Here is a 26,923-nt window from a genome sequence, read left to right as displayed (position 1 = left end):
AATCCATGTTGACTTTGTCCAATCCTGTCACTGTTTTCCAAGTGCTCTGCCATTACATCTTTTATAATGGACTCTAGCATTTTCCCCACTACTGATGTCTGGCTTACCGTTCTTTAATTCCCTTTTTTTTTCTCTACCACCCTTTTTAAATAGTTGGGTTACGTTCGATAGCCTCCAATCCATGGGAACTGTTCCAGAATTTTGGAAGATGACCAGCAATGCATCTACTATTTCTAGGGCCACTTCTGTACCCTAGGATGTAGATTATCAGGTCCTGGGGATTTATCATTTAATCCCATCAACTTCCTTAACACCATTTCCCTACAAATGATTTCATTCAATTCCTCCCTCATTAGACCCTATGTTCCCTGACATCTCTGGGAGGTTATTTGTGTCCTCCTTTGTGAAGACTAAGTGTAAAAATGGGTTTCTGTGCCAAATTTCAAATGGAGGTGCTTAATTGTGGTGGCACATTTCAATACCACTAGTACTAGAGTTTTTAAAAAGGGTGGAGGGGAGAAACTGACTTAACACCAGCTAAGCAGTTACTTCAGGAAATTTGTTTAATACAGAAGAACAAATGGGAGCAGAAGTAGGCCATTCCATCCTTCGCGCCTGCTCTGCCATTCAGTGAGATCATTGCTGATCTGCCTCCACTCCATTCACTGGCCACTCCATTCACCGGCCCTATCACCATATCCCTTGCTAGTCCGAAATCTATTGACTTCTGTTTTGAATATACTCAACGACTGAGCCTCCACAGCCCTCTGGGGTAGAGAATTCCAAAGATTTGCCATCCTCTAGAAATGTCTTCTCATCTCAGTCCTGAATGGCCTACCCTTTATCCTGAGGCTGTGGCCCCTGGTTCTAGACTCCCCAGCCAAGGGAAACATTCTCCCAGTATCCACCATATCCAGCCCTGTAATAATTTTGTATGTTTCAATGAGATCCCCTCATTCATCTGAATTCAAGAGAATACAGGCCTAGTTTACTCAATCTCTTCTCATACGACAGTCCTGCCATCCCAGGAATCAATCTCGTGAACCTTTGTTGCACTCCCTCTATGGCAAGAATATCCTTCCTTGGGTAAGGAGACCAAAATTGTACACTACTCCAGGTGTGGTCTCACCAAGGCCATATATAATTGGAGTAAGACTTCTTTACTCCTGTACTCAAATCCCCTTGTAATGAAGGCCAGCAAACCATTTGCCTTCCTAATGGCTTGCTGCACCTGCACATTCACTTTCAGTGACTCATGTACAAGGACACCCAGGTCCCTTGAGCATCTGCATTCTCTAATCTTTTGCCATTTTAGGAAATACTCTGCCTTTCTGTTTTTAGTGGATAACTTCATATTTATCCACATTATATTCCATCTGCCATGTTCTCAGCCTGTCAAGATCCCCTTGAAGCCTCTTCACAACTGACACTGCCACCTAGCTTTGTATCAGCAAATTTGGAAATGTTACATTTGGTCCCCTCATCCAAATCATTGATCAAGATTGTGAATAGCTGGGGCCCAAGCACTGATCCTTGCGGTACCCCACTAGTCACAGCCTGCCATCTTGAAAAAGACCTGTTTATCCCTACTTTGTTTTCTGTCTGTTAACCATTCCCAATCCATGCTAATATTACCCTCAATTCCATGTGCCCTAACTTTGTTCCCCAATAGGTTTGTTAAACAGGACTTCCCTTTCATAAATCAATGTTGACTGCCCAATCGTACTATTAGTTTCTAAGTGCCCAGTTATTGCATCCTTTATAATAGATTCCAGCATTTTCCCAACTAATGTGAGGCTAATAGGTTTGTAGTTCACTGTTTTCTCTCCCTCCTTAAATAGCAGGGTTACATTTGCTATCCTCCAATCTGCAGGAACTGTTCCAGCATCTATAGAATTTTGGAAGATGACAACCAATGTGTCCACTATCCCAATGGCCACATCTTTGAAAACCCTAGGATGTAGATCATCTGGTCCTTGGGATTTATTGACTTTAGTCCCATTAATTTTGCTAGCTCTACCATAGAGTAGGACAACAATGCTCTAAATCTGTAGTAGGTACAAAATATGGTTAGTTTGATCTCGCGCCAGTGCTAATGGAATCTAATTTTGCCATTCAAACTACATGTTGCAAATGCATTCCTGTATACAATTAATATGGTTATAAATAACCCATTTGCCACCCAAATAAGACTGCTCAAGACAATGTCAATGCCTTTTTATTCTACTGTCCATTTAATTGGTTTGAAAAGTAAGTGTCTTTTGAAGTTACTCAAATAATAGACATATCTATCTTTCAAGCCATCTTAATTTTGTCTTTATCATTTTTCAGGTACTTTTACTTGTGGCTTAACAGATTTTACCTGCTCCAGTGGCAGATGCATTTCCATGGCATTTATCTGCAATGGTGCGGATGACTGTGGTGATGGAAGTGATGAAAAAGGCTGTGTCCCACCTTCCTGTGGCCCACATGAGTTTCAGTGCAATAGTTTGGAATGTATCCCCTTGGGTTGGGTGTGTGACACAAATGCTGATTGTGCTGACCAATCTGATGAATCTCCAGACCGCTGTGGGCACATCCATCTTCCTCTGATCTGTTCTCCAAATGAAATTCAATGTAGTTCAGGTGAATGCATCCATAGTCGATGGTACTGTGATGGAGATGCTGACTGCAAAGATGGAAGTGATGAAGTCAACTGCTGTAAGTTGTCCAACCTTTTCTGCTTTTGGTATTTAAAGAACGATTTCCTGTTCAGTTCAGCAGTGTTGTGGGTCTTCTAGGTGTGATGTGAAAAAGTCAGCAAATGTTAACCCAGGCACCACCTAATGGTCAAATCCAAAGAACCTAGGATTAGGCCATTCAGCCCCTTGAACCTGTTCTGCCAATCAATTACTTCATGGCTGATCTGTCACCATTCCATTTACCAGCCTTTGATCCATATACTGTTTCCTAATTTTAAAAAACTGATTCAATTGTCCTGAACCCACAGCCTTTTTGGGGAAAGAGGATCCCAGATTCACTATCCTGTGGCAAAAGTGCTTCCTGAATTCACTCCTAAATGGCCTAGCTTGAATTTTAAGACCATGCTTTGTTCTGGATTCCACCACTAGTGAAAATTGTTTCTCTACCTCTAACTGCCCTATTGAATCACCATTTTATATAGTAAGCTGAGGCCCAGTATAAATCCCTAGGGCACATCACTTTTTATACAGTAACATTCTCTCTCTCCCTCCTACCTACCCATGTCATGAGTTTATCTCCAATTCTGGGTGCTTTTATTTTTGCTGCTAGGCTCTTGTTTGGAACTTTATCAAATGCTTTCTGCAAGTCTCTAATATAGATAGAACATCCATAGACACTGCCTATCGAGCAACTTGGTGACATCCTCAAAATTGAGCTAGATTAGTCAGATATGACCTACCTTCACATTAATGCTGCCTCTTTGCTCTACTTGTATTTGTTGAAGTGCTCAAGAATAATCCTGGGGATGGTTCTAGCAACCATGGTACCAAAATGTAATTGAGATTTTAGCTCCTTTTATCAAATATAATTTGAGTTTCAAAAGCTGTCCTGAAGAGGACCAGAAAGTTTAGCTTCTGATTTCAGGTGGGGCTGAAGCAGGAACAGCATTTACTGCTTTCAGATATTGTACATCTGTTTAACCACTAGTAGTTTAACTGGCTGGAATACCTAAATGTGAGCAAGCTGTTCTAACTTTGCTTTTTAGCTCCTCAAACATGTAGACCAGATTACTTCAGATGTGGCGATGGTGCCTGTATCCATAATGACAGGAAATGTAATGGACTGAGCGATTGTCTTGATGGCAGTGATGAATCCAGCTGTATAAATGGTAAGTGTACAACATCATTAGAATGACTGACTGACTGACTGACTGACTGACTGTTAACAAGCTCTTCATTAAAAATTGTTTGTTTTCTTTTCTGCAGCTACAGAGTGCACAGGACCCACTGACTTCAAATGTGGAAGTGGAGAATGCATAGATATAACAAAAGCATGTAATCGGCATCAGGACTGCAGGGATTGGAGTGATGAATCTTCCAAAGAATGTAGTAAGTAGTGAATTGGTTATAATGCAGGCATACAAAGCTTTAATTCCTAGTGTGCTGGTTTTAAAACTAATATTGCTGCTGAGGGACAAACCCTGTATAGTACTTGGCTATAACAAGTTTAATGGTTAACTTTATTGTGCCTAGCATTCTGCAGTCAGATGTAGTTTGATTTATCCCAAATCTATTTTTAAATGACAATCTTCCTTGGTTTTCATTAAAAATTGATTTATCTACAAAAAGATGCAATTTAAGTGTAGTGTAGCGGTTCGTGTAGATCGCCACTAGAGAGTTTGACTTCGACAAACTATTAACAAGTTGTTTATTTACAGGAACAGACTAATTACATCAGGTAAGATGGCTGACTGTAGGAGCACCGTGGTATAGGTCTTGTCCCAGCGGGGACTCCACGAGTGTATTGATATCATTACAACGAGGACTGAGTTTGCAGTCCTGTGGAGTGATGACGTCATTGCGTTTGTTGTGACTTCACGTTTCCCACGCTTAGGGCGTCACGTGATGCGCGTCGCTAGCCGTTGAGGCAGAAGAGGCTGGGCTGTGCCGGCGGCTGTCCTGGAAGGTCGGGCCAGCAGCCACCGCACTCGCGTTGTACGTGATGTGACGTCAGCGCGCTAGGGCGTGTCTTAAAGGGGCAACGGCCCCAAAAGCTAAGTTAAAGGGAATTGTCTTCATGTAAGGTACAACCAGTGGTACCGCCACAGTAGCACTATTGCAGTCTTTCAGATCTTTTTTCCTAACATTCCCATCTCTGAAAACAAGCAGATTAAGCCTGAAGGCTTTGGGTGTGATTAAGAATTAATGTAATAGAGGACTTGCTGACTTTCAGTAAACTTGTATTGCAAATTCCTTTTCAAAAATGTTTGGCAAAGTAAAATTCAAATTGGCAATATTGGACTTCAGTTAGCATGCATGGTTTCATTTTGAACTCCTATGCAGGATATCTATGGAACACAACCTTTTTTTTATTTACATGTTTTCTAGCTAGGTCATGAATTCTGCAACTGGACAAAAAAATTAGGTTGCATCTTATATTTAGCAATCAGCACTCTGGAATTCTTTTCACATTTGTTTACAACTTTGTACCTAGCCCTACACTGAGGTATTTGTTCACCAGTACAGAGATGCATGGCACTGATGAGGACCAGCTTTAAATCTGTAGGTTATGGTATTGAAAGTACATCAGAATGTATGAGATATTCAAACTTTAATCATGCAATAAGTATGTTTAGTTTTATAGCTTATGAAGCCCTTGAATGTACTTTATTTAGTAGGAGTGATTTTATCCTGGGAGAGGAGTATTAAGTAACTTCATTCTTTCCTCAGATGTGAATGAGTGCTTAGTGAACAATGGAGGCTGCGCTCACATCTGCAGGGATCTGGTCATTGGCTATGAATGTGATTGCCCCACTGGTTTCAAGTTAATTGATAAGAAAACCTGTGATGGTAAGTTGACTTTGCTGTCCTACAAGAAGTTAGTGACTCACTTCATAAAGTTCAAGGGTTATTGGTGCTTTATTTGCAGATATTGATGAATGCAAAAATCCTGGAACCTGCAGTCAAACTTGCATCAATTTAGAAGGAGGCTATATGTGTGAATGCCAAACTGGATATCTCATGGATTCAGCCAATGGCGTTTGCAAGGCTGTAGGCAAGTACAATATCTTTAGTTGAAATCTGTTAAGGATATTGGGTATTAACTGGTTGGTGCACTGCTCTTTCACAACTAGGAATTTTATCTGAAACTAGCCCAGACTGAGAAGCTGTTTAGTTGTAAAGGGGACCAATGAAATGCTCACTCCATTTTAACTCAAGTGACTCAGACCTGTGCACAATTTGGTATTTAGTAATCTGGCTGAAAAGACTAACATGGAATTGGAAACACTTCCACTTGTGCAGTAGGACTGCTTTTCTGAATTTGGGATTCAAGTAAGCTGTTGAGGCAGATAAAAACTGCCTCAGTAGAAATAGTAGATGCATTGCTGGTCATCTTCCAGAACTTGATAGACTCTGGAACAGTACCCATGGATTGGAGGGTAGCTAATGTTATCTCACTATTCAAAAAAAGGTAGAGAAAAAGCAGGGAATTATGGACCGGTAAGCCTGACATCGGTAGTGGGGAAAATGCTAGAGTCCATTATAAAAGATGTAATAGCAGAACACTTGGAAAGCAGTGACAGGATCGGACAAAGTCAACATGGATTTACAAAAGGTAAATCATGCTTGACTAATCTACTGGAATTTTGAGGATGTAACTGGTAAAATAGATAAGGGAGAACCAGTGGATGTGGTGTATTTGGACTTTCAGAAGGCTTCCGATAAGTCCCGCATAAGAGATTAGCGTGCAAAATTAAGGCACATGGGATTGAGGGCAAGGTATTGACTTGGATAGAGAACTGGTTGGCGGACAGAAAGCAGAGTTGGAATAAACGGGTTGTATTCTGAGTGGCAGGCAGTGACTAGTGGGGTACTGCAAGGATTGGTCCTAGGACCCCAGTTGTTCACAATATATATTAATGATCTGGACGAGGGAATTGGATGTAAAATCTCCAAATTTGCAGACGACACAAAGCTGGGTGGGAGGGTACACTGAGGAGGATGTTGTGAAACTCCAGTACGATTTGGACAGGTTGGGTGATTGGGCAGAAACATGGCAAATGCACTATAATGTGGATAAATGTGAAGTTATCCACTTTGGTGGTAAAAACAGGAAGGCAGATTATTATTTGAATGGCAATAGATTGGGAGAAGGGGCAGTGCAGAGAGACCTAGGTGTTCTTGTGCACCAGTCGCTGAAGGTAAGCATGCAGGTGCAGCAGGCGGTTAAGAAGGCAAATGGTATGTTGGCCTTCGTAGTAAGAGGGTTCGAGTACAGGAACAAGGATGTCTTGCTGCAGTTGTACAGGGCCTTGGTGAGACCACATCTTGAGTATTGTGTGCAGTTTTGGTCACCTTATCTGAGGAAGGACGTTCTTGCCATGGAGGGAGTGCATCGAAGATTCACCAGGCTGATACCTGGGATGGCAGGAATGACGTACGAGGCGCGATTGTGTCGATTGGGCTTATACTCACTGGAATTTAGAAGATTGAGAGGGGATCTCATCGAAACCTATAAAATTCTGTCGGGTCTGGACAGACTAGATGCAGAAAAGATGTTTCTGATGGCCGGGGAGCCCAGAACCAGGGGTCATAGTCTAAGGATAAGGGGTAAGCCATTTAGGACTGAAATGAGGAGGAATTTCTTCACCCAGAGTGGTGAACCTGTGGAATTCTCTGCCACAGAGGGCGGTGGAGGCCAGTTCATTAAATATATTCAAGAAAGAGTTGGATATGTTTCTTAAGGCTAAAGGGATCAAGGGATATGGGGAGAAGGCAGGGACCAGGTACTGAATTTGGATGATCAGCCATGATCTCATTGAATGGCGGAGCAGGCTCAAAGGGCCGACTGGCCTACTCCTGCTCCTATCTGTTTCTGAAGATAGATGTGATGTACCTGGCTTGGATGTACTTGATGTTGACATCACTGCTTGAGCATCAAATAGCTTACATATGAAAATGAAAAGGCAAGCTGATCCATCAAGCCTGCCCCACATGATGATGAAACACCACCTTGCCTCCCTTCCCCCCCCCCCCCCCCCCCCCCCCAAAAAAAAAAAAATCTATTAAACTGGAATAATATCAATCTGGGTGTTATCCAGTCCTTTTTTATTTTATAGACCTCATCAGGTCTCCTAACTTTATGGTGCTCTAAAGTAAATAGACTAAGGTCCTTGAGCCTATCTGAGTAGCTGAGAGTCTTTTTAAGCTAGGAATCATTTTTGTAACTCTTTCCCCCTCTGGACTTTTTCCAAGGCCACTATCACCCACCATGTGAGGGGACCAAAACTGGGTGCAGTACTCCATATGCAGTCTGACCAGCAATCTGTACAGTGACAATTGTGTCCTTTGCTTTACACTGGTTTTATTAAAACAATCCAATACCCTATTGGCTTTAGCTACAGTTCTCTACATTAGTCATGAACTTTCAATGATCTGTGCACAATAATACTACTTTCAGTATTGTTTGCTGGAAATTGTGTATATTCTGTGGGCCTACCAATGTGCATGACATTGTTTATCTAGATTAAATGCTGGTTGCTAATGTGACCCACTCCCCCAGTACCTTTTTTTTATCGAGGCTTTCTGAAGGTCCAGCTAGACCATGTCTACCAGATTGTCCTTGTCCACTACCCTAGTGACTTACTCAAAAGGCAGGACCTATTTTCTGAATCTGTTGTGAATTTCTAATGGCCCCTTCCCCCTTCAATGATCATAAAGGGCATCTCTTGTGATCCCTTTTTAGCATTTGTATATAACTAGTTAAATAGTCTCTAAACAAACCTGTAGTATATATTGGGCTCTTGATGTTTTTGGTAACTTTGTATAGTCTGAATGACTTCAGAATGATACCTTTTATGGGCAAGGTGTGATTTCATACATGACCTGCCTTTTTTCCTCCAATGCAAAATGTTTAGTGTTTTTTTTCCCCCCCTGTAACCATATGCACTTTAGCTTTCATGGATTTCATCACTAGCAAACTGGTACTTGATGCAATTAACACACTTATCCTCAAAAGCCAACACTTTCCCTGGCATTTCATGCCTTCTTGAAACCATGCTGACCTTGCCTGTAGGAACTACATTTGGACAGGAGATGACTAGCTGGTCCATCAAGTCTGTTCCATCCTGACCATGCAATTTGCACAGAGCAGCAATCTCCTGGGAGAAGCAAAAAAACCTTTTTCAATTACAGGAAAACAAACTCCTGGGGAACTGCACTCTGACCCTCTAAGGCAATCAAGTAAGCTCCAGGAGGCCAGTGATTAATCACTAGTCCCCATTAGCCCACCTATTTCCCATTACTGACTTCTGGTTGCAGGAATTTGTCCATATCCCTTTTTGAATGCTTGCAGCAAATCCATGCTCAGCAAACATCGCCAGCCTATTTTAGAGTGTTGACTGTGAAAAGTATTCCTTGGTATCTCATTTACTTCGTGTACCTCAGCCGAATGAAAAGTATTGAGCTGACTTCTGCCCAGTCTGTTTCTTGGCTTAAGTGGCCAATTATTTGTACATTGTTCAGTTTGCAGAATTTTTTGCTTGGTTATATTAAACTGTTTAAATTATATTCTCATTCAATTAAACAAAGGGGCAGATATGATCATGGGAGGGGTGTGAAGTTCTGGTACAATGTGACGAGTTTAAAAAAGCACAATCTCTGCTCATTTAAGTTACAATTATTTCCTCAATGCAAGTAATATTTCTGAGCTGCTCTGAGCTTTTTTTTTCCCCCACAAGCTGACTTTCACCAGATGTTGCAGGGCATAGGTTAATGTAATTGCTTCAGTGTAGACAATTCACCAGTATATCAATCTCTCTAGTGCCAAGAGAATAATAGGAATGAAAATGCCTTGGGCATTTTGCACAGTCTTCCTGCATAGAAATTTCTGGTAGACTCTTGAATTCCTCCAGCTTTACTTGCCTGATTCTAATGAGCACAGCATGAGGACTTTGGTGCAAATAAACTAATTTAATGGCTCACTTCATCTAACTTGTCACTTTGGACTTCATGTCGGTTTACTGTGAATTGCTTTTTGTTCTTCTGCAAGAGGAACAAATGCCTTGGTTCCAAGCTACATGTCAGTTCATTGAGTGAAGTTTGCAGTGGAACTGATTTTTACTTTTTTTTAGGGCCACTTTCATGTATTCAGTTTAAATTTTCTTTGTAGGAGAGGAGCCATACTTGATCTTCACTAATCGCCATGATATCAGGAAACTGGGATTGCGCCACAAAGAGTACAGTCCGGTGGTTGGGCAGCTGAGAAATGCTATGGCGCTTGACGCTGATGTTGCAGAGCAGAGAATCTTCTGGGTTGACTTGGGACAGCAGGCAATTTTCAGGTAATTCAAATGTTGTTGAATCCTTGTAGCTGTTGTAAAAGATCCAATTTGTAAACTTTTGTTCAGTCAGCTCCATCGACAAAGTGCCTACTTTTTGTATTGAACACTTTATGGCTGAATAGTTGCTTTGATTTGATTTTTGTTGTAATTGCAGATGTTTAGTTTCTCTTGGCTGATTTGTAATTGAGTCAAAATGGTAGTTTATTGGCATTTTAAATGGGACTAGTAATCCCAGTGGCATACTAAATTTACTTTGAATTGTGCCTTAAGTTTTATTTAAACTTTTTCTATCGCATCCACGATCTAAACTAAGTGGCCCAGTGAGAACATTCAAAATGGTTTAATGCTAAATGTGCCACAAACCTTTTGTGACATGTCTCAATTTTTGCTTATCTTTTTGGGGTGGGGGAGGGAAATCAGTTGGTGGTTCATCTTTTGATTAAAATTATGGCTGTGTTCTTTGCATAATATCTGGTAATGGTGCAGCCTGCATGGTGATGACTTGGACACACCTAGATCAGTTATAACTATACTGGCACTGTGTTGTGCATTTCAGTCATGAATTAACATGACTTCACCCCAGTTCAAGAGTATTAATTTTTAAATTTGGAGTAAACAGATTCTAACCATTTAGCCTTTCCACAGTATGCTGATGGATAAGCACAAAGGCAGTGCAGATATTTCCAGGATTGTTAACAATGTACAAATTCACGTGGGAATTGCTGTGGACTGGATCTACAAAAACATTTACTGGACTGATGTGGGTGCTCGAACCATATCTGTGGCAAGCTTTGATGGAATCAAAAGGAAGATTCTCTTTGACAGCAACTTGAGGGAGCCAGCTTCTGTAACAGTTGATCCACTATCTGGGTATGAAGCTCTTAAATGTTCTGCAGGGTATTGACATGCAATTCAAAGCACATGTAGTTTTAAGTATTTAAGACTGTTTTTTGATCAGATAACCACAGATGCTAACTATGCAGAAAGTCGGCATTTGTATTACAGAATTTACAGCACGGGAGCCATTTTCCCCCTTTATGCAGGTGCTGATGCTTGTTCTTGGACAGGAGTTGTCTTTCCTTGCACACTTATTTTTATATTCAAATTAATGTCGTTCCCTTTTTAAATGACTGGTCTGTACCTCAATAGCCACTTGTAAAGCATTTTGTTATCATAACCCTTAATTATTTCTAACTTCCCCTTCACTTAATCCTCAGTCTGTTCCTGATTTACTAACCAAAACCACCTTCCTAATTTTGAAAACCTGTTTAGCCTTATTTCTATCCATGAAAACCCTTTTTAGCCTTCATAACTGACCACTCAATTCATACTCTAGTGAATCTTTCGTACATCTTCCATGGTTCTAATGATTCCTATAAAGAGGATGCCCAGAACTGCGCACAACATTCCCAACTGTAGCCAAACCAGTATCTTGCTCTAATTCAACATCACTTCCCTGCATTTACATTCATTGCTCCATGGATAAAATGTAGAATGCCACTTACTTTATGGCCTATTTCTAGCTGCATTTTCATCTATATCTGTATCCAATTAATTTTATATTGGTATCTGAAGTTTCTGATTGATACCAACTTCAATCTGTGCAGTTCTTCAGGGTCATGCTGTGCAGTGAGTGCATTGATCTTTTTATCTTAATCGGCATTGGAACTTGCAGAGAGATTAGTTCAAAGACATGGTTCAGCGCTTGCACATGGGCTAGAAGCAGCCCTTTTTGGAAGACCTGGATCTGCTTAATTATCACACCGCTGTAGCATATGCATGCTGCACTGTTCTGTTTTTTATGCTACAAAATTATTTTAAATCCGATCTACTAGACACTAGAATTTCCACTTTGGGTGCAATTTATGCCCAGATTATATTAGTTTTTTCCACCTAGTTTCTGCTCAAACTCACTTATCACTGAACAGACAATCTGGAATGCACCAGCACAATCAGGTAGCATAGTATAATTTAAATTTTGCTTTCAAAAAAAATTCCTTGATCTATTAAAAATGGTAACTTTGTGCAGCTTGTTAATACAACTGAAGGTTTTTTACTAAGCATTTTAATCAGTCACTTCACTTGAGTAACTGATTTTAAATTACTGGTCATGACTAGCAAATGGTTGTTTTTTAGTTACATTGAGGTACAGTAGTCAGTTTCTTAGTAAATAAAAGAAATCCATTCTAAAACTTTTAAATTGTGCCCAAAAGAACCAACTTAATTTTTTGGAGCCACCTTGAAGGCTGGCAAATGAGTGCAATAGTGGAAACTCCCAATGGTAATTCACCCTGGGGGTGTGGCCAGTTTTGTGGACAAGGCTGGCTTTTAGTGCAAAAGATTGGAAACTAGTTTCCAAACAATTTGCATTTAAAAATCCAATCTCTTGCATGGGTTACAGATTTCTGGCAAAAAATTTGCTTCAAAATTAGATCTCCATGCTGGAAGATGCAACAAAGTAATTTGAAATCAATTTAGAGGCTGTATATGCAGATCATCCTTTGCAATCCCAACCAAGTTTACCCATTATCCATCATTTTGAGTTATGATGAGCTTGTGTCCCACTAAGCTCTTAACTAATTTTCTGATGTCCAGGAGTCCGTTTACACTAAAATGTGTGAATATCCCCAAAACATTAAAGAAAATCCATTGAATTTAACCAATTCACCCAATCCTCCCCCCCCCCCCCCCCCCCCAAGATAAAAGCAGTTTCCTTGGCTGATGGTGTGCTTTAAGCTGTTCTGGTTTTTTCTAGGTTGACTTTGTGTAACCATCATGGGCATCTCCATTTCTGGCTTCATATTACATTTTTTGGACTTGGATTCCATATGTAGCTTTCATCACTGCAGTTACTTGCTTTTGTCCAAGTTCTTGAGTGAGTTGCATGTATCACCATAGCAAAGCACTCACTTGGTGGGGAAAAGAAACTTGTATACTTAAGTAGGAAATTATACACACTTGGAACCATGTAAACATGCAAAGTAATTGTGCCCACTTCATCTGAAGTTGTAAATTAGCTATGCCAAAATCTTCAAACCAGTAATCTGAAGCACAGTTCAATTTTCAATCTTATATGGTAATCTCATTGAGCTACACTGATGTATGGTGTATACCTTGACTTTCAGATGGTAGGAATCAAAAGTTGGTGTGCCACCATTAAGTGTAATGCAGCAACTAGGTGGAACAGCAATGTTATTTCTTAAATTCTACTGTTCTAGTCATCAAGGACAACTCTGATTGCATTAATTGTTACTACTTATTTACAGGTATATTTATTGGTCAGACTGGGGTGAACCATCAGTAATTGAAAAAGCAGGAATGAATGGTGTTGATCGCAAGCTCCTAGTTACTAGAGACATTGAATGGCCAAATGCCATTGCACTTGGTGAGTAGACTCTTGAAAGGACAGATTTTTTTTGGTTTTGTTTTAAAACTACAGCCTGGTTTATTCAATTCCACTTGCCTACAGATTATGTGAAAAACCGTCTATATTGGGTTGACTCTAAACTGCACACACTGTCGAGTGTCGATGTGGCTGGACAGGATAGAAGAACTGTGCTTTCCTCGCATGAATTTCTGGCTCATCCTTTTGGTGTGTCAATATTTGAGGTAAGGTATTTGATATTAAAGTTTGTATAACTGCAGCAGTATTAAATAAGTTACTATATCTGAATATTCCAGTTTCAAAAAAAATTAAGAAATAATACTTGAGATTCTATGAAGTTTTGGAAGATTCTTGGGTTTTACTGAAACTCCACTGAGCAGCTTGTATTGGATACATCTGAATTTTTTCTGTGAATTGCATTCTTGTCTGTTCCTCTAATACCCAACTGCCCACAGCCAAGAGGGCAGATGGTCTGTTGAGGCTGCACAAGGATGATTACAATCTTGTCCTTCAGGAGCATCTGGCCTCTACTCAGCATCTTTATGGCTGCTGGTCCATATTCATGTACATTAACTGTAGTGTGGAGCATTGTAATATTGAGTGTAGCGATTGATGGATTTTGGCTTTTAGAAAGTGTGGGCAAAGTTTCACGTGATGCATTCTAGGTGACTCTACTAAACATCAGTTATAAAAGTGAACACAAACTCTGTAAAGTTAATTGTAAATGCCTGTACAGCAATTCTACCCAGTAACCCTAGCTATAGTGCAAAGCATGTGAAGTTAGAAAATGTATCCACCACTGGAATGTGGATTTTCATGATTAACATTGACTCCATTTGCCTGATATGAACTTTGAAAGTGGTCTTATTTCAGGATCGTATCTTCTGGACTGAGTCTAACGCTATCTATGGAGCTAATAAATTCACAGGAAAAAATCTGATTACATTAATCTCCAACCTTCAGGAACCTAAGGACATCATTGTCTATCATGAGCTAGCACAGCCATCAGGTAGGAAGTCAAGCAATTTAACATCAATTTAAATGGGGAAAAACTGCTTATAAATTAGTCTTTTCAAAATAAGATTATACTATGGTAACATTACTGTTCAGTTTCATGGATCAGTCACTTAATGTATAGTAGCCTCTCTCTAGCTAGAAATTAAACCAGTTTTTTGACAGCCATGGTTGCATTTGCAAACAATAAAATGATCAAAATTAGATCTCCAAATTCTGAATTGTCCTACAGTTACATTTTTTGGCCCAGCATTTGTGGTGGGAAACTGACCAACCTCCAGGATGTTGCACATGTGCATCCTAATGTGAATCATGAAGTTGCGTCAGTCATTCACTGCTCCAACACTGGCTGCGCTGTGGGGACCACCCACCCTGGACAGCTGGCAATCGGTGTAATCTATCAATTGGAAACTAATTTAACTTTGGCTCTTCTGCTGTTAAATACCCCATTAAAAGTTAGACCCAATTACACTTTAATCCAAAGGGGTTTTAACAGCATATTGACTGCTACAGACATTGGCCCTGAAACACTAACTTTTATTGTAAGGTGTCAAATTTATCTTAATAGTTTCTTCATTATTTCAGGTTTGCCTTTTTCCCCATGTGAGCCCCAACCTCTGTTTTGCACTCATATTTTTAAAAATTAAAATCAAAGGAGCTTACAAAGTGTGACTCGGTAGCAGAGTCCTGAAGGGTATAGCTGCCACTGGGTTTGTGGTGAGAACAAACGCTCGGGAAAATCCAACCTTGTCCTTGTTCTCACCAATCTATCTGTTGCAGGTGCATCTATCCATGACCGCATTGGTGGCAGTGCCTACCACAGTCCTTGTGGAGACTAAGTCCACTCTTCAGAGGACACCCTCCATGTGTAGCACTACCAACTTGCTAAATGGGATAGATTCAGAACAAACCTAGCAGCTCAACTGGGCATCCATGAGGGGCAGCAGATTTGTATTCCACCACAATCTAACCTCATGGCCCAGCATATCCCTCACTCTACCATTGCCATCGAGTCAAGGGACAAACCCTGGTTCAATGAGTCCAGGAGCAGCACCAGGTGTACCAAAAAGAGAGGGGGGGGGGGAGCTGCAACACAGGACTACATGCATGCTAAACAGAAGCAGCATGCTATAGACAGCTAAGTGATCCCACAATCAACAGATCAGATCAAAGCTCTACAATCCTGCCACATCCACTCATGTATGGTGGTGGACAATTAAACAATTAAGAGAGGAGGAGGCTCCATGAATATACCCACCTTCAATTAATAGCACGTGAGTGCAAAAGACAAGGCTGAAGCATTTGCAACCAGCTTCAGCCAGAAGTGCCAAGTGGATGATTCATCTTGGCCTCCTCCTGAAGTCCCCACCATCACAAGCCCATTCAATTCACTCGACGTGATGCCAAGAAATGGCTGAGCGCACTGGATACAGCAAAGGCTATGGGACCCAACAACATCCTGGCTGTCATGCTGAAAACTTGTGCTCCAGAACTAGCCGTGCCTCTAGCCAATGTGGAAAACTGCCAGGGTATGTCCTGTCCACAAAAAGCAGGATAAATCCAATTACCGCTCTCGGTCTACTCTATCAGCAAAGTGATGGAAGGTGTCGTTGACTGCTATCAAGTGGCACTTGCTCACCATTAACCAGTTCCCTGATGCCCAGTTTGGGTTCCACCATGACCACTCTGCACTAGACCTCATTACAGCTTTGGTCCAAACATGGATGAAAGAGCTGAATTCCAGAGGTGAGTGACTGCCCTTGACATCAAGGCAGCATTTGACTGTGGTATCAAGGAGCCCTAGTAAAGTTGAAGTCAATGGGAATCTGGAGGGAAACTCACCACTGGCTAGTCATACCTAGCACAAAGGAAAGTGGTTGTTGGTCAATTGCCTCAGGGCAGTGTCCTAGGCCCAACCATCTTCAGCTGCTTCATCAATGACCTTCCCTCCATCATAAGGTCAGAAGTGGGGATGTTTGCTGATGATTGCAGTGTTTCTTTAGTTCCATTTGCAACTCAATGAAGCAGTCATGCCCACATGCAGCAAGACCTGGATGGCATTCAGGCTTGGGCTGATGGTCATTGCCTGGCACAAGTGTTACACTCTACCTATCTCCAATAAGAGAGTCTAACCACTGTCTCCCCCCCCCCCCCCCCCCCCACCCCACCCCATAAATGTTGACCTTGCCAGTGATGCCCACATGCCAGGAATAAATTTTAACAAGAACAATTTCCTGGTTTGCTGTCTGAGAATTCTGCATTTTGACTGACTCCTTAGGCAGCCTGTTGATGTTACAGCTCGCATTAGGGATTCCCCATTAATTTGTTTATTTCAATTGCATATCTGAAAAGCCAAACTTCTTGCCACAGATCACTAAGATTTTTATGGGAAGCTTACTTCGGGGCCAGTGGCAAATGCTTTTGCTTTGCCACTGATCACACATTATGGGCCAATTTCTTATTTTTATGTTTCAAAATGCAAATATGCATTATTGGATTCTGCTCACCACATGATGATATGTTTTTTTTTGTTCCGAATATCCATGTTTAATGCAAGTTTGCCCCACTCAGCATATTAACTATAGATAAAGGAAATGGTAGAGTTTTGGCTACCCTGTTCTGCTTAACTACTGACACTGCCATTTGTTGGTCTTTGAACAAAATATTCAAAGATTGCTTTTAGCCTTCCCCTCATCGAAGGATTGTAAATGCAATGTAACAATACTAAAATATATAATTTTAGTACTCCAGGTTTAAGAAAATAAACTGACTTTTTGGTGAATTCCTGTTGCTGATCTTGCATTAAAACTGGCAAGAAATGCCAAATTTAACATCAAACTTATTTTTTTTAAAGAAACCTGAGCCTGAATTTTCAGGCAGCAAAATGCCTGCAGTTTGAGAATTTTAATCCAGTCCCCAACACTTCTACCATCCACATTTATCACAGGCAGCTGCCTATATCTGACAGTGATGGCCATTTGCCAGTACCATAGTAAATGAAGAGGCAGCGCTCAACTAACATTGGTAGTGTTTCCACTCTTGCGCTAGTTTTGTCTGCGCAATTAACCTGAAATCAGCATAATGCAAGCAAAGGTTCACAGAATTTTAAGCGCAAATAGTTTCCGATCTCTTGCACTGGTTTAGAAACCATTGTGCTAGAAGCCAGCCCTGACCGCACCCCCAGGATGAATTAATTACCATTGGGAGTTTCTGCTAATTTCACTTGTTTGCAGGCCTTTGAGGAGGCTCTTAAGCTGGTTCTTTTGGGTGCAAGGACACACTGGCATGTGTTTAAAAGCTTTTGAATGTCATTTTTCACTACTGTGCCCTAATGTAACTAGCAAATGGTTCTGTATGAAGTCAGTCAGTGACTTTAAAATCCAGTTACTTATGTGGTGGATCAACAGTGATTAAAGTAATTTTTGTGGGGTAAACCAATTACTGCTGTATTAATAACCAATAAGTTAGTGCACTGGAATATTTTTAAAGCAAATTTTTTTTAAACTTGCATATTGCAAACGTTGCCTGATTTACACTGGTCCATGGCCAATTTTGGTGGTTGGTGATATGCAAATGAGTGGAAAGTTGAGAAACTTAAATCAGTGCAATTTACACTGCCCAATTTACCCCATTAAGCGAGTGGCTATTTCTGGCAGTTTGAGTTCTTCACTGCTCATTAATCTTGCAGATTTAACTAACGCCCCTCTATCTGTGATGTTCATATTTTATACACTGGGAATTTTTGACACTGTTCAGAATTAAATGAGTTGTATGGGAGCAAACTAAGATTGGATTAAAATATCTACGCTAGAACCTAGTGTATTACAAAAGCCAGACCTTGTAGACTGGAGTACATATTGCAAGTTTTAATCTAGCCTTGATGGAATGCATGAAGATGAATGAGACTACATTAATTTCAGTTTGCTTGATTTAAACTGTACATGCTTTGCTGTTTGGTCTCAATCATGCGGCATTGGTAATCAGTTTTTGATGTGATTGGTTTTGCCATCCATTGCTTGTAGCAAGTAATCACTAACCTAACTGCTATATGCAGTTGGGAATGTATGAAATAAACTCTTCCAATGAGAGAAAGCAAATCTTGTATTGCAATACTTTGAAGCTTGGCCTGTTGGCTACAAGATTAGATCTGGCTATCAATATCTTGGACTTTGAGCTGTCTTGCATGAGAAGAATGCTGATTTCTGTCAACATTGATTTTGAAAACTTGTGTTTGCAGGCAAAAACTGGTGCAATGAGAAGTTGAAGAATGGAGGGTGTAAATACATGTGTCTCCCAGCTCCTCAGATCAACAGTCACTCTCCAAAATACACCTGTGTGTGTCCATCTGGAATGGTGCTGCAGAAGGATGGACAGCACTGCAGAATGGGTATGAGCATGAAGTGGTTTATTTGCTACTTCATACAATTGCTTTATTACCTAGATACATCTAATCTCCACAGTAAGTCATCTATTGGTAGAGTAGATGTAGAGCAGGAAATCCCACTTATGTTCTTATTCCAAACATGACAAGATTTGCAAAATTAAATGTCTTGGCTTAAACCAAGTCATGAGTTACAGCCTCAAACTGACTGGTGTAGCTTCCTTTTCATTCTGCTCTGCCTCTTTTACAACTACTGGGTAAACCTAGACAATGCATCTAGAAATCAAATGGTCAACACTGATTTCAAAAGGGAAGGTCATGCTTGACCAACCTTACTGAATTCTTTGAAGAGTAGACAAGGGTAATGCAGTCTGATTTTCAACAGACCTTCAAGGTATTGCATAATAGACTCATGACTAAGGTCTGAGCATGTGGAGTCAGGGGGGATAAGTAGAATGGCTAGCATTGGCTATAGAACAGAAGACAGTATAGGTTAAAGGTAGTTACTCAGACTGGCAGGGAGTGGTGTTCCAGAGGGATATGTGCTAGACCATTGCTGTTCCTCACTTACAAATTATTTGGAATCTTAAGTACAATTTCAAAATTTGTGGATACCAAATTGGGGTGTGTAATTGAGGGGAAGACTGACAAAATAAAAGCAGAATGGGTGTAAATGACATTAATTTCAATATAGGCAAGTGTCTGGTGGTACACTTTTTTGTAGGGGAATAAGGGGGCCATACTCTCTGGATAATTAGTCTAAATGGAGTAGAGGAGTATAGGGATATGAATGTACAAATCATAAATGTAGTGACAAATTAACAAGGCCATAAAAAATACAAACTAAGCAAGAGTTCATTTCTAGAGGAATAGAATTGAAAAGCAGGGAAGTTGTTAAACTTGTATAGAACCTTGGTTAGACCACATTTTGAAGTAGTGTACAGTTCTAGTCTCTATTACAAAGGATAGAGACACGAGAAGGTGTGGGGAACAAAAAATGGTTTACAAGTCTATCAGAACTGAAGTTGTACCTGTCAAAAGACTGAACAGACTGTCTTTTCTCTAGAAAAGAGAAGGCTGATGAATATAGAAAAGAGAAGGCTGATGAATAACCTAAGAGGTCTTTAAAATTATGAAGGGTTTGATGGGTTAGAAGCAGATGTTTCCACTTGTAGGGGAGTCCAGAATTGAGGCTTTAATGTAAGATACTTGCTAATAAATTCAATAAAGAATTCGGGAGAAACTACTCTACCCAGAGTGGTTAGAATGTGGAACTTGCTACCATATGGAATAGTTGAGGTGAATAGCATAGAAGGGAAGCTAGATAAGTACACGAGGGTGAAAGGCATAGAACAATATGCAGATAGAATTTGGATGAAGTAGGGTGGGAGGAAGCACAAACATCAGCATTGACCAGTTGGGCCAAATGGTTTGTTTCTGCTGTGAATTCTATGTAGCCACACCACCCTCCAATGCTTTTTTTTTTTTTCCCCCTCTGCTATCCAGCTCTGGATTAACCTCATTTGGTTCATTTTTCACACTGGCTATGATTGTACAAGTATCTGACATTGGCTTTCTTCCTGACCCTGCACTGTTATCTTGTCCTCCAAGGATTTATCCTCCGAGCCCCTCTTTATCTATACGCTGACCCTTTGTGCCATCATCCACAGACATGGGGTTAGCTTCCACATGTACACTGGTGACACTATCTCAAGTTTCCTGCACTACCATTTTTGACCCTTCTACTGCCTCCTATCAGACTGCATGTCAGCCAGTTGGTCTTCTCCAATGAAACATTGGTAAGACCAAAGCCGCCATCTTCAATGCCTGCCATAAACTCTACCCTTGCCACCAATTCCATCTGTGGCAGTTGTCTCTGCAGAACCAGACTATTTGCAACCTCTGCATCCTATTCAACCCTGAGCTAAGCTTCTGACCCCCATATCCTCCATCACAAGGACTGCCTACTTCACTTAACATTGTCTCTGTCCATCTGCTGCCAAAACATCATTGATGCCTTTGTCACCTTCAGACTTGACTATTCCAATGCGCTCCAGGCTAGCCTCCCAACACCCACCCCCTCAGCTTAAGCTCATCTGAAACTCTTACCCTTGTGTGTCCCCATTGCTCATGATCTCCTTTCTCCTCTCCTCTTTCCCCCCCCTCCCCCCCCCCCCCCCCCCCACAACATATGCATCAAACTTGACACTCTTCACTTGCTCCTATCTCTAACCATTTTCAGCCCTAAAGCTGCCCCCACTCTCAAGTTCTGTTCATCATCCTCTTCACCCCACTTTTGGCAGCAGTGCCTTCATCTGCCTAAGCCCCATGCTCAAAATCCCTCCCTAAACTCCTGCCTCCTCAAAAACCCACATCTTTGGCCATGTTTTGTTATTCCACCTAACTTTTGGGTTAGTGTTTATTTTTCCTCTTGCCTCAGTCTTGATGTTAAAGGTGCTATATTAATGCAATTTTCTGTTCAGAGTATTCACAAGTTTCTGCAACTGGGTTAAAATGTTAATATAAATGCCAAATACTGGAAACTTGAATAAAAATAAAATGCTGGAAATACTCAGTGGGTCAGGCAGCATCTGTGGAGAAACATTTAACATTTCAGGTCAATGACCTTCAGAACTCACTTTAAATTGTCATTTTATGTTTGAGTACTCTTGTGAAGTGCCTTGGAATGTATTACTATGTTAAAGGCACTATATAAATACAAGTTGTAAAGAAAAGTGCAAGTTTTCACCAGACAGATTTAGAATACAGAAGGATAGCTGGCAATTATTTTAATCAAATAAGATAACCACTGATGTAGGAAAATGTAGCATCTTGGGCCTCGGCTATTTACAATCTATAATGACTTAAAGGGACTGAGTAATGTATCCAAGTTTGCTGATACAAATCTAGATGAGCAAGTAAGAGTCTGCAGAGATATAGACTAGTTGAGTGGGCAATAAGGTGGCAGATGGAGTATGAGGTTATTCACTTTGGTAGGAAGAATAGAGTTTTTAATGGTGGGACACATGTTCAGAGTTAGGTGTACAAGAAAGAGTTGGCATGCAGGTACAGCAAGCAATGGGGAAGGCAAATGGAATGTTGGCCTTTATTTACAAGGGGGTTGGAGTATAAGAGTAAGGAAGTCTTGCTACAATTGTGCAAGGCTTTGAGACCACACCTGAAGTACTGTGCAGCCTTGGTCTCCTTATCTGAGTAACAATATATTTTCCTTCGAGGCAGTGCAAGAGGTTCACTCGCTTGATCCCTGGGATGAGGGTTGCCCTATGAGATTGAGTAGGTTGGGCCTATACGGACTTTAGAAGAATTGAAAATATAAGATTGAGGGAGATCAACCAGGTAGATGCTAAGAGGTTGTTTCCCTTGGCTGGTGAGCCTAGAACTAGGGGCATAGTCTCAAGATAAGGGGTTGGCCATTTAAGACGGATGAGGAATTTCTTCACTGGGTTGTGAATCTTTGGAATTCTCTACCCCCAAAGGGCTGTGAAAGCTGAGTCATTGAGTATATTTGAGGCGACGATAGATTGTTGGACTCTACAGGGATCAGGAATCAATCGGGCAGGCAAGTGGAGTTGAGGTTTAAGATCATCCATCCTCTTATTGAATGGAGGAGTGGGCTAGAGGGGCCGTACAGCCTACTCTTGCTCCTAATGTTCTTATGTCTCCATTTTTGTATTGCATGAAGATAACTTGTACTGATTTGCATTGAGTGAGCCTGATCATTTTGCTCCAAATTAAAGCAGTTTACTAATTTTTGTATCTGGCTTTCTTACCATGTGGTTTCAGCCCACATTCAAAGATTGGGGGCATGTGCAAAAGATGTGAAGCTCCAGTTCAGGTCACCAGGGTTATTGTTACACCCGAGTTTCATTACTATTTAGTTAGTGAACAGCATGGGTACATTCCTAAATTGTGGTGTGACCCTAAACTTGTAACTAGTTATGCAAAGGATAATGGCCTCTCCAGTATCATGGGTATCCCTACAATCATGGCAGAGTACTGTGCAGTGAAATATATATTCTATAGAAATACTAGGACATGGGAAGCAGTGTTCCTAAATTCTGGATGACTTAATCCATTGAATGGTGCTGTGAATTGTCTAATTTTACTTCATTTATCTTGGCTTTGGTCCGAATGGAAAGTGTCATTGCTTCACTTACAAGTATAAGGAAAATAACAATTCCATTGATAAGTGATTAGATCTTTAACTTCAATGGGAAGCAATTGGGTTCTGGAAAACCATGGTATTAGTGCAACTTTTTAATAGACAAATGTTTGTCTACCTTAAGGTAGACAATCTAATCTGGCTTCATCTAGTCTACTGAACCATTGTCACTTGCTGCTGAACTTTTCTTCACTGACCAGCTCAATGCTTCATATCAGTGTTGATGGATGTAATCATTGAAGGCTGTTTGAATTTCTATGCCCTGTTGTACTGTTTCTGAATGCTTGATTGGTATATGTAAGCTTAATGTGACCATCTGTCCCTGCCAGTGATTAATATTTCTCCTTAAAGCCAACATCTAATTGAGTTGACTGACCTCCAGGGAGTAATCAGCTCAAGCTAGAGGACCTAAAATGCACTTACTGAGAACCTGTCTGAAGATGCATGCGCTTACTGCTTCAACCTTTCTTGTAGTAATACTGCAAAGTAATTTAGTGCTTGGCAAACTTCCCAAATGCTAAGACTAGTGGGATCACCATGCTTGAGTCTGAGACGAAACTATAAACAAATTCAGAAGCCATTTTCCCCATTCTCTCTCTAAGAACACTTGCCAGCTATATAAGCCCAGATAATTTGGGCAAACACTGGCCAGTACTAGGAAGCTTCCTCCTGTTTTGAGCTAGGACCATGTGGGAGGTTGCTCATTTCTGAATTAAGTGGATGTTAGTGAGCTATCTGTAGCATTGGAACATGGTAATCAGTACTTCAGCCAGGCAGGTCTGCCACATTGCTTTGGTAAAAAAATCTCCCATCCTAATATTACCTCGGTGCCAGCGAGACCCTGCTTAAACATCTAATGGTGAGGATTTATGCAGTTGGGAGTGTACAACTTGGGACCTTGCTAGTGATGCATGCTTTGGCATTTGTACATACTGCAAGTCTCTTAATCATGAATAAAAAGTAGGTTCTAAAGCTGCAAAGGTGTTGCTTGTGACAACTGCAGTATTTTTATTTTCTAGTTGCTGTCTGAGTTAATGCAGTCAAATCTCACTTTGAATTGGAATGCCTGCAGGCATGTGTAGGTTGATCTGACTTTAATCTATGAATTTTTAAATTGAATTTTATATAGCTTCAATTCAGCTGCAGCTTCTCTGAGCAGAATATCAAAAGCTTGTGTGAAATTTTCTTAGTGCAATTTTCAACAATGCCTTGGTCGAATAAAGGCCATAAATTGTGCTTTGTCACGCTACTGCATTGCCCTCTAAGCAGTTTGAATACTATATTTGATGAGCTTTACTCACACATTTGCATCCTAATTATAGCAGCAGGAAACTCTCTGCAGGGCAGATCACTGGCAGGACTGAACACCTCCTGATTGGGTGCAGCAGTATTAAAAGCCAAATGTAGGAGTCCGTGACATGCTGGCTTCTGAAAATGCAATTTCTTATAAAATTGTAGATTTTTGATTGCCTTCAGTCTTTTTGGGGGGGAGCACTTCCTGTAGGAAATTTGCCAATGAAACAAGTGATTAGCTCCCTATTATTTGACCATGAACAATTCAGCCATAGAGTCCAAGACAATCCTGGACTGAACTTATTCCCATCTTGGCTATGGTCAGTTGGAGGTGCTGCAATTGGCTTGAATGTACCTCAATTAAGTTTGAGGGTAGTAGTAAAGAAAGGGAAGAGATTCTGCTTGTGATTTTCTTGCTGGAAGTATACTGGTGTGGATGTTGAAGGTCTGGATCAAGCCTGGTTGTGGTCCGTAGCTTATCCATTCTTGGCAAACTGGATTTTTAAAAAAATGTTTCCGCTAAGGTATTGGCAATGGGTTCACTTATTGAACTATACCCGAGGAAGGATTCAACACCTTCAGGGAAGAAAAGATAGCTATTTGCTGAAGTCAAATTTTAATTCATCAATTTTTGCTTTTACAACCTTAATACTGTACTGCAAAATTTGTCACCTGAATTTTTAAACTGACTCCACTAACTAGTGAAATAACGGAAGGATAACGAGGTTGAAAGTTGGCATGTTATACAGATTTAGATTAATTTTAATTGGCATTTCTAGATTAAACCCTGCACAATTTCCATTTTTAATCTGAATAAAACTTGCTCATCAATCAGCTGCTCTTCACTTTACTAGTAATGTTGGATAGCACATCATTCAATGTACATGTTTCTAATTAAATTAAATGTCTCTTACTAGCTAAAACTACCTGTGGAGCAACTGAGTTCAAGTGCTATGATGGACAATGTATACCTAATGGGTGGCAATGTGATGGTGAAGCTGACTGTCATGATGGCTCTGATGAAAGTCAAGAAGTTTGTTGTAAGTAGCTGTACCTAGATGGAATCTATTTATTATAAAACTTAGTGGGAGTATTTTCCCTAATGAGGGTTTATATTTATCTGCTGCTTATTTCAGTACTTTGGAGTCTGCATGGATTAGGTAACCTCAAATGTCCACATTTTGCTTTCTGTGGAGCAAAGCTAACTCCTTGGTGGCTTTCCTCTACTCCCGACTCGTTTGCCTTGCAACATCCATCAAACTTTGTTTCTGACTCTAGCTTCTTGTGCTTCCTTCACCTTCACACCCCCTCTTCCTCTTTTTTTCCCCCTCCCCTGCCCAAAAAATTAATAGCCATGTCTTCAATCACCTAGGCTCCATGCTGTGGCATTCCCTCCTTGAAACCCTCCTCTTTAACCAAGCTTTTGGTCATCTCTTCTAAAATGAGCTCCTGTGCCTCAGCAAGCCCTTTTGTTGTTTTTCAATGTTAAAGGTACTCTAACTGCAAGTGGTTGTAGTAAAATGATCATCAGCTGTCAATCTACAGAATCTGGCTTTCAGAATTCTAGTTCGAGCCATTGAAAATTTTATTTGAGATTAGATTTTTTTAAATGGAAGTAAAAAGATGAGCCATTTCTAACATTTCCCAATTTCTTTTTTTTAAATCAACAGGCAAGAGAACCAGCATTAATCCAGGGAGATGTTTCTGTAAATGTAGAAAATTCAATGTTCATCGTCTTTTACTGTAGAAACTATAAATGGAAAACAGGCTATTTGAGCTATATAGTGAGCAAAAAGGACTAAAGTACTGCTAACTGGGGGTGGGGGGGGTGGAAATCGATGCTTGTACAGCTTTTTAGGGTGGGGAAAGGATAGAACCAGTGTTGCTCAACATCAGTGCTGACTTTCTTTTAAAGATTAGTATCTTGGTACAAACTTTATTTTTAAATTTTGTCTAAACTGTTCCCCTTGAATTTCCTATAATTCTTCAATGCCTATCATGAAGCAACCCTACACTCCAGGCAAAGAAAGCCAAGCACTTAAACTGAAACCTGATTACTTATTTCAGACCTGAAAAGCTGCCCCATTGATCAATTTAAATGTGGCTCTGGATCTCTTCAGTGTATTCCAGTTTCCTGGAAATGTAATGGAGTACAGGACTGTGACTACGGTGATGATGAAGAAAACTGTGGTAAGTTAATTGAGGAAACTCAATTCTGGTCTCTTCAGTTTCATCTTTCTGCCTGGCCCCTTTATGTTCTCCTTTTTCCAATTCACCCTCAAAGTGCTGGTTACACAATTGGAAGATTGACACTACGTGCTATGCTTTCTTGATGTACATGGGTGATGTTTTCCAGCACAACTGTGTCCAAATAGTGCATGGGTGCCCATTTTCTACTCCTTCCACTTCAGCCCATTTAGTGTTGAGTAACATTTCACAATCTTGTATTCATAAGGTAATCTGTCTGCAGCATTCTGCTTGCATGGCTGATCTGTTTGCATAATTGGAGAAAATGGTCTTGCATAGTGCATTTGATTTTAATACATTCTCAGGCTGTGGGCACTGCTGGCAAGGCCAGCATTTATTGCCCATCCCTAAATTGCCTTGACTTAGTAGCTTGTTGGACCAATTCAGAGGGCAGTT

General features: G+C 40.5%; 1 protein-coding gene across 2 annotated transcripts in view; it reads left to right on the top strand.

Annotated features, from left to right (window-relative positions):
• Positions 1-26,923, top strand: part of LOC147124248 (prolow-density lipoprotein receptor-related protein 1-like) — a 136,171-nt gene that overhangs the window by 84,547 nt on the left and 24,701 nt on the right. For both annotated transcript variants that reach the window (XM_085984223.1, XM_085984218.1), the window contains exons 42-54: positions 2,332-2,700; positions 3,728-3,850; positions 3,948-4,070; positions 5,412-5,531; positions 5,611-5,736; positions 9,853-10,024; positions 10,670-10,894; positions 13,291-13,409; positions 13,494-13,633; positions 14,283-14,418; positions 18,661-18,810; positions 25,198-25,320; positions 26,348-26,470. In XM_085984223.1, the coding sequence (XP_085840349.1) occupies positions 2,332-2,700; positions 3,728-3,850; positions 3,948-4,070; positions 5,412-5,531; positions 5,611-5,736; positions 9,853-10,024; positions 10,670-10,894; positions 13,291-13,409; positions 13,494-13,633; positions 14,283-14,418; positions 18,661-18,810; positions 25,198-25,320; positions 26,348-26,470 (2,049 nt within the window). The remainder of the gene's footprint in view (positions 1-2,331; positions 2,701-3,727; positions 3,851-3,947; positions 4,071-5,411; positions 5,532-5,610; positions 5,737-9,852; positions 10,025-10,669; positions 10,895-13,290; positions 13,410-13,493; positions 13,634-14,282; positions 14,419-18,660; positions 18,811-25,197; positions 25,321-26,347; positions 26,471-26,923) is intronic.

This window comes from Somniosus microcephalus, chromosome 1 (genome assembly GCF_052327205.1).
Source record: "Somniosus microcephalus isolate GS21.2 chromosome 1, FLI_Smic_1.0, whole genome shotgun sequence".
In the NCBI taxonomy this organism is placed as follows: domain Eukaryota; kingdom Metazoa; phylum Chordata; class Chondrichthyes; order Squaliformes; family Somniosidae; genus Somniosus; species Somniosus microcephalus.
The sequence above is the reverse complement of the archived record's forward strand: the minus strand, read 5'-3'. Positions and strand labels throughout refer to the sequence as shown.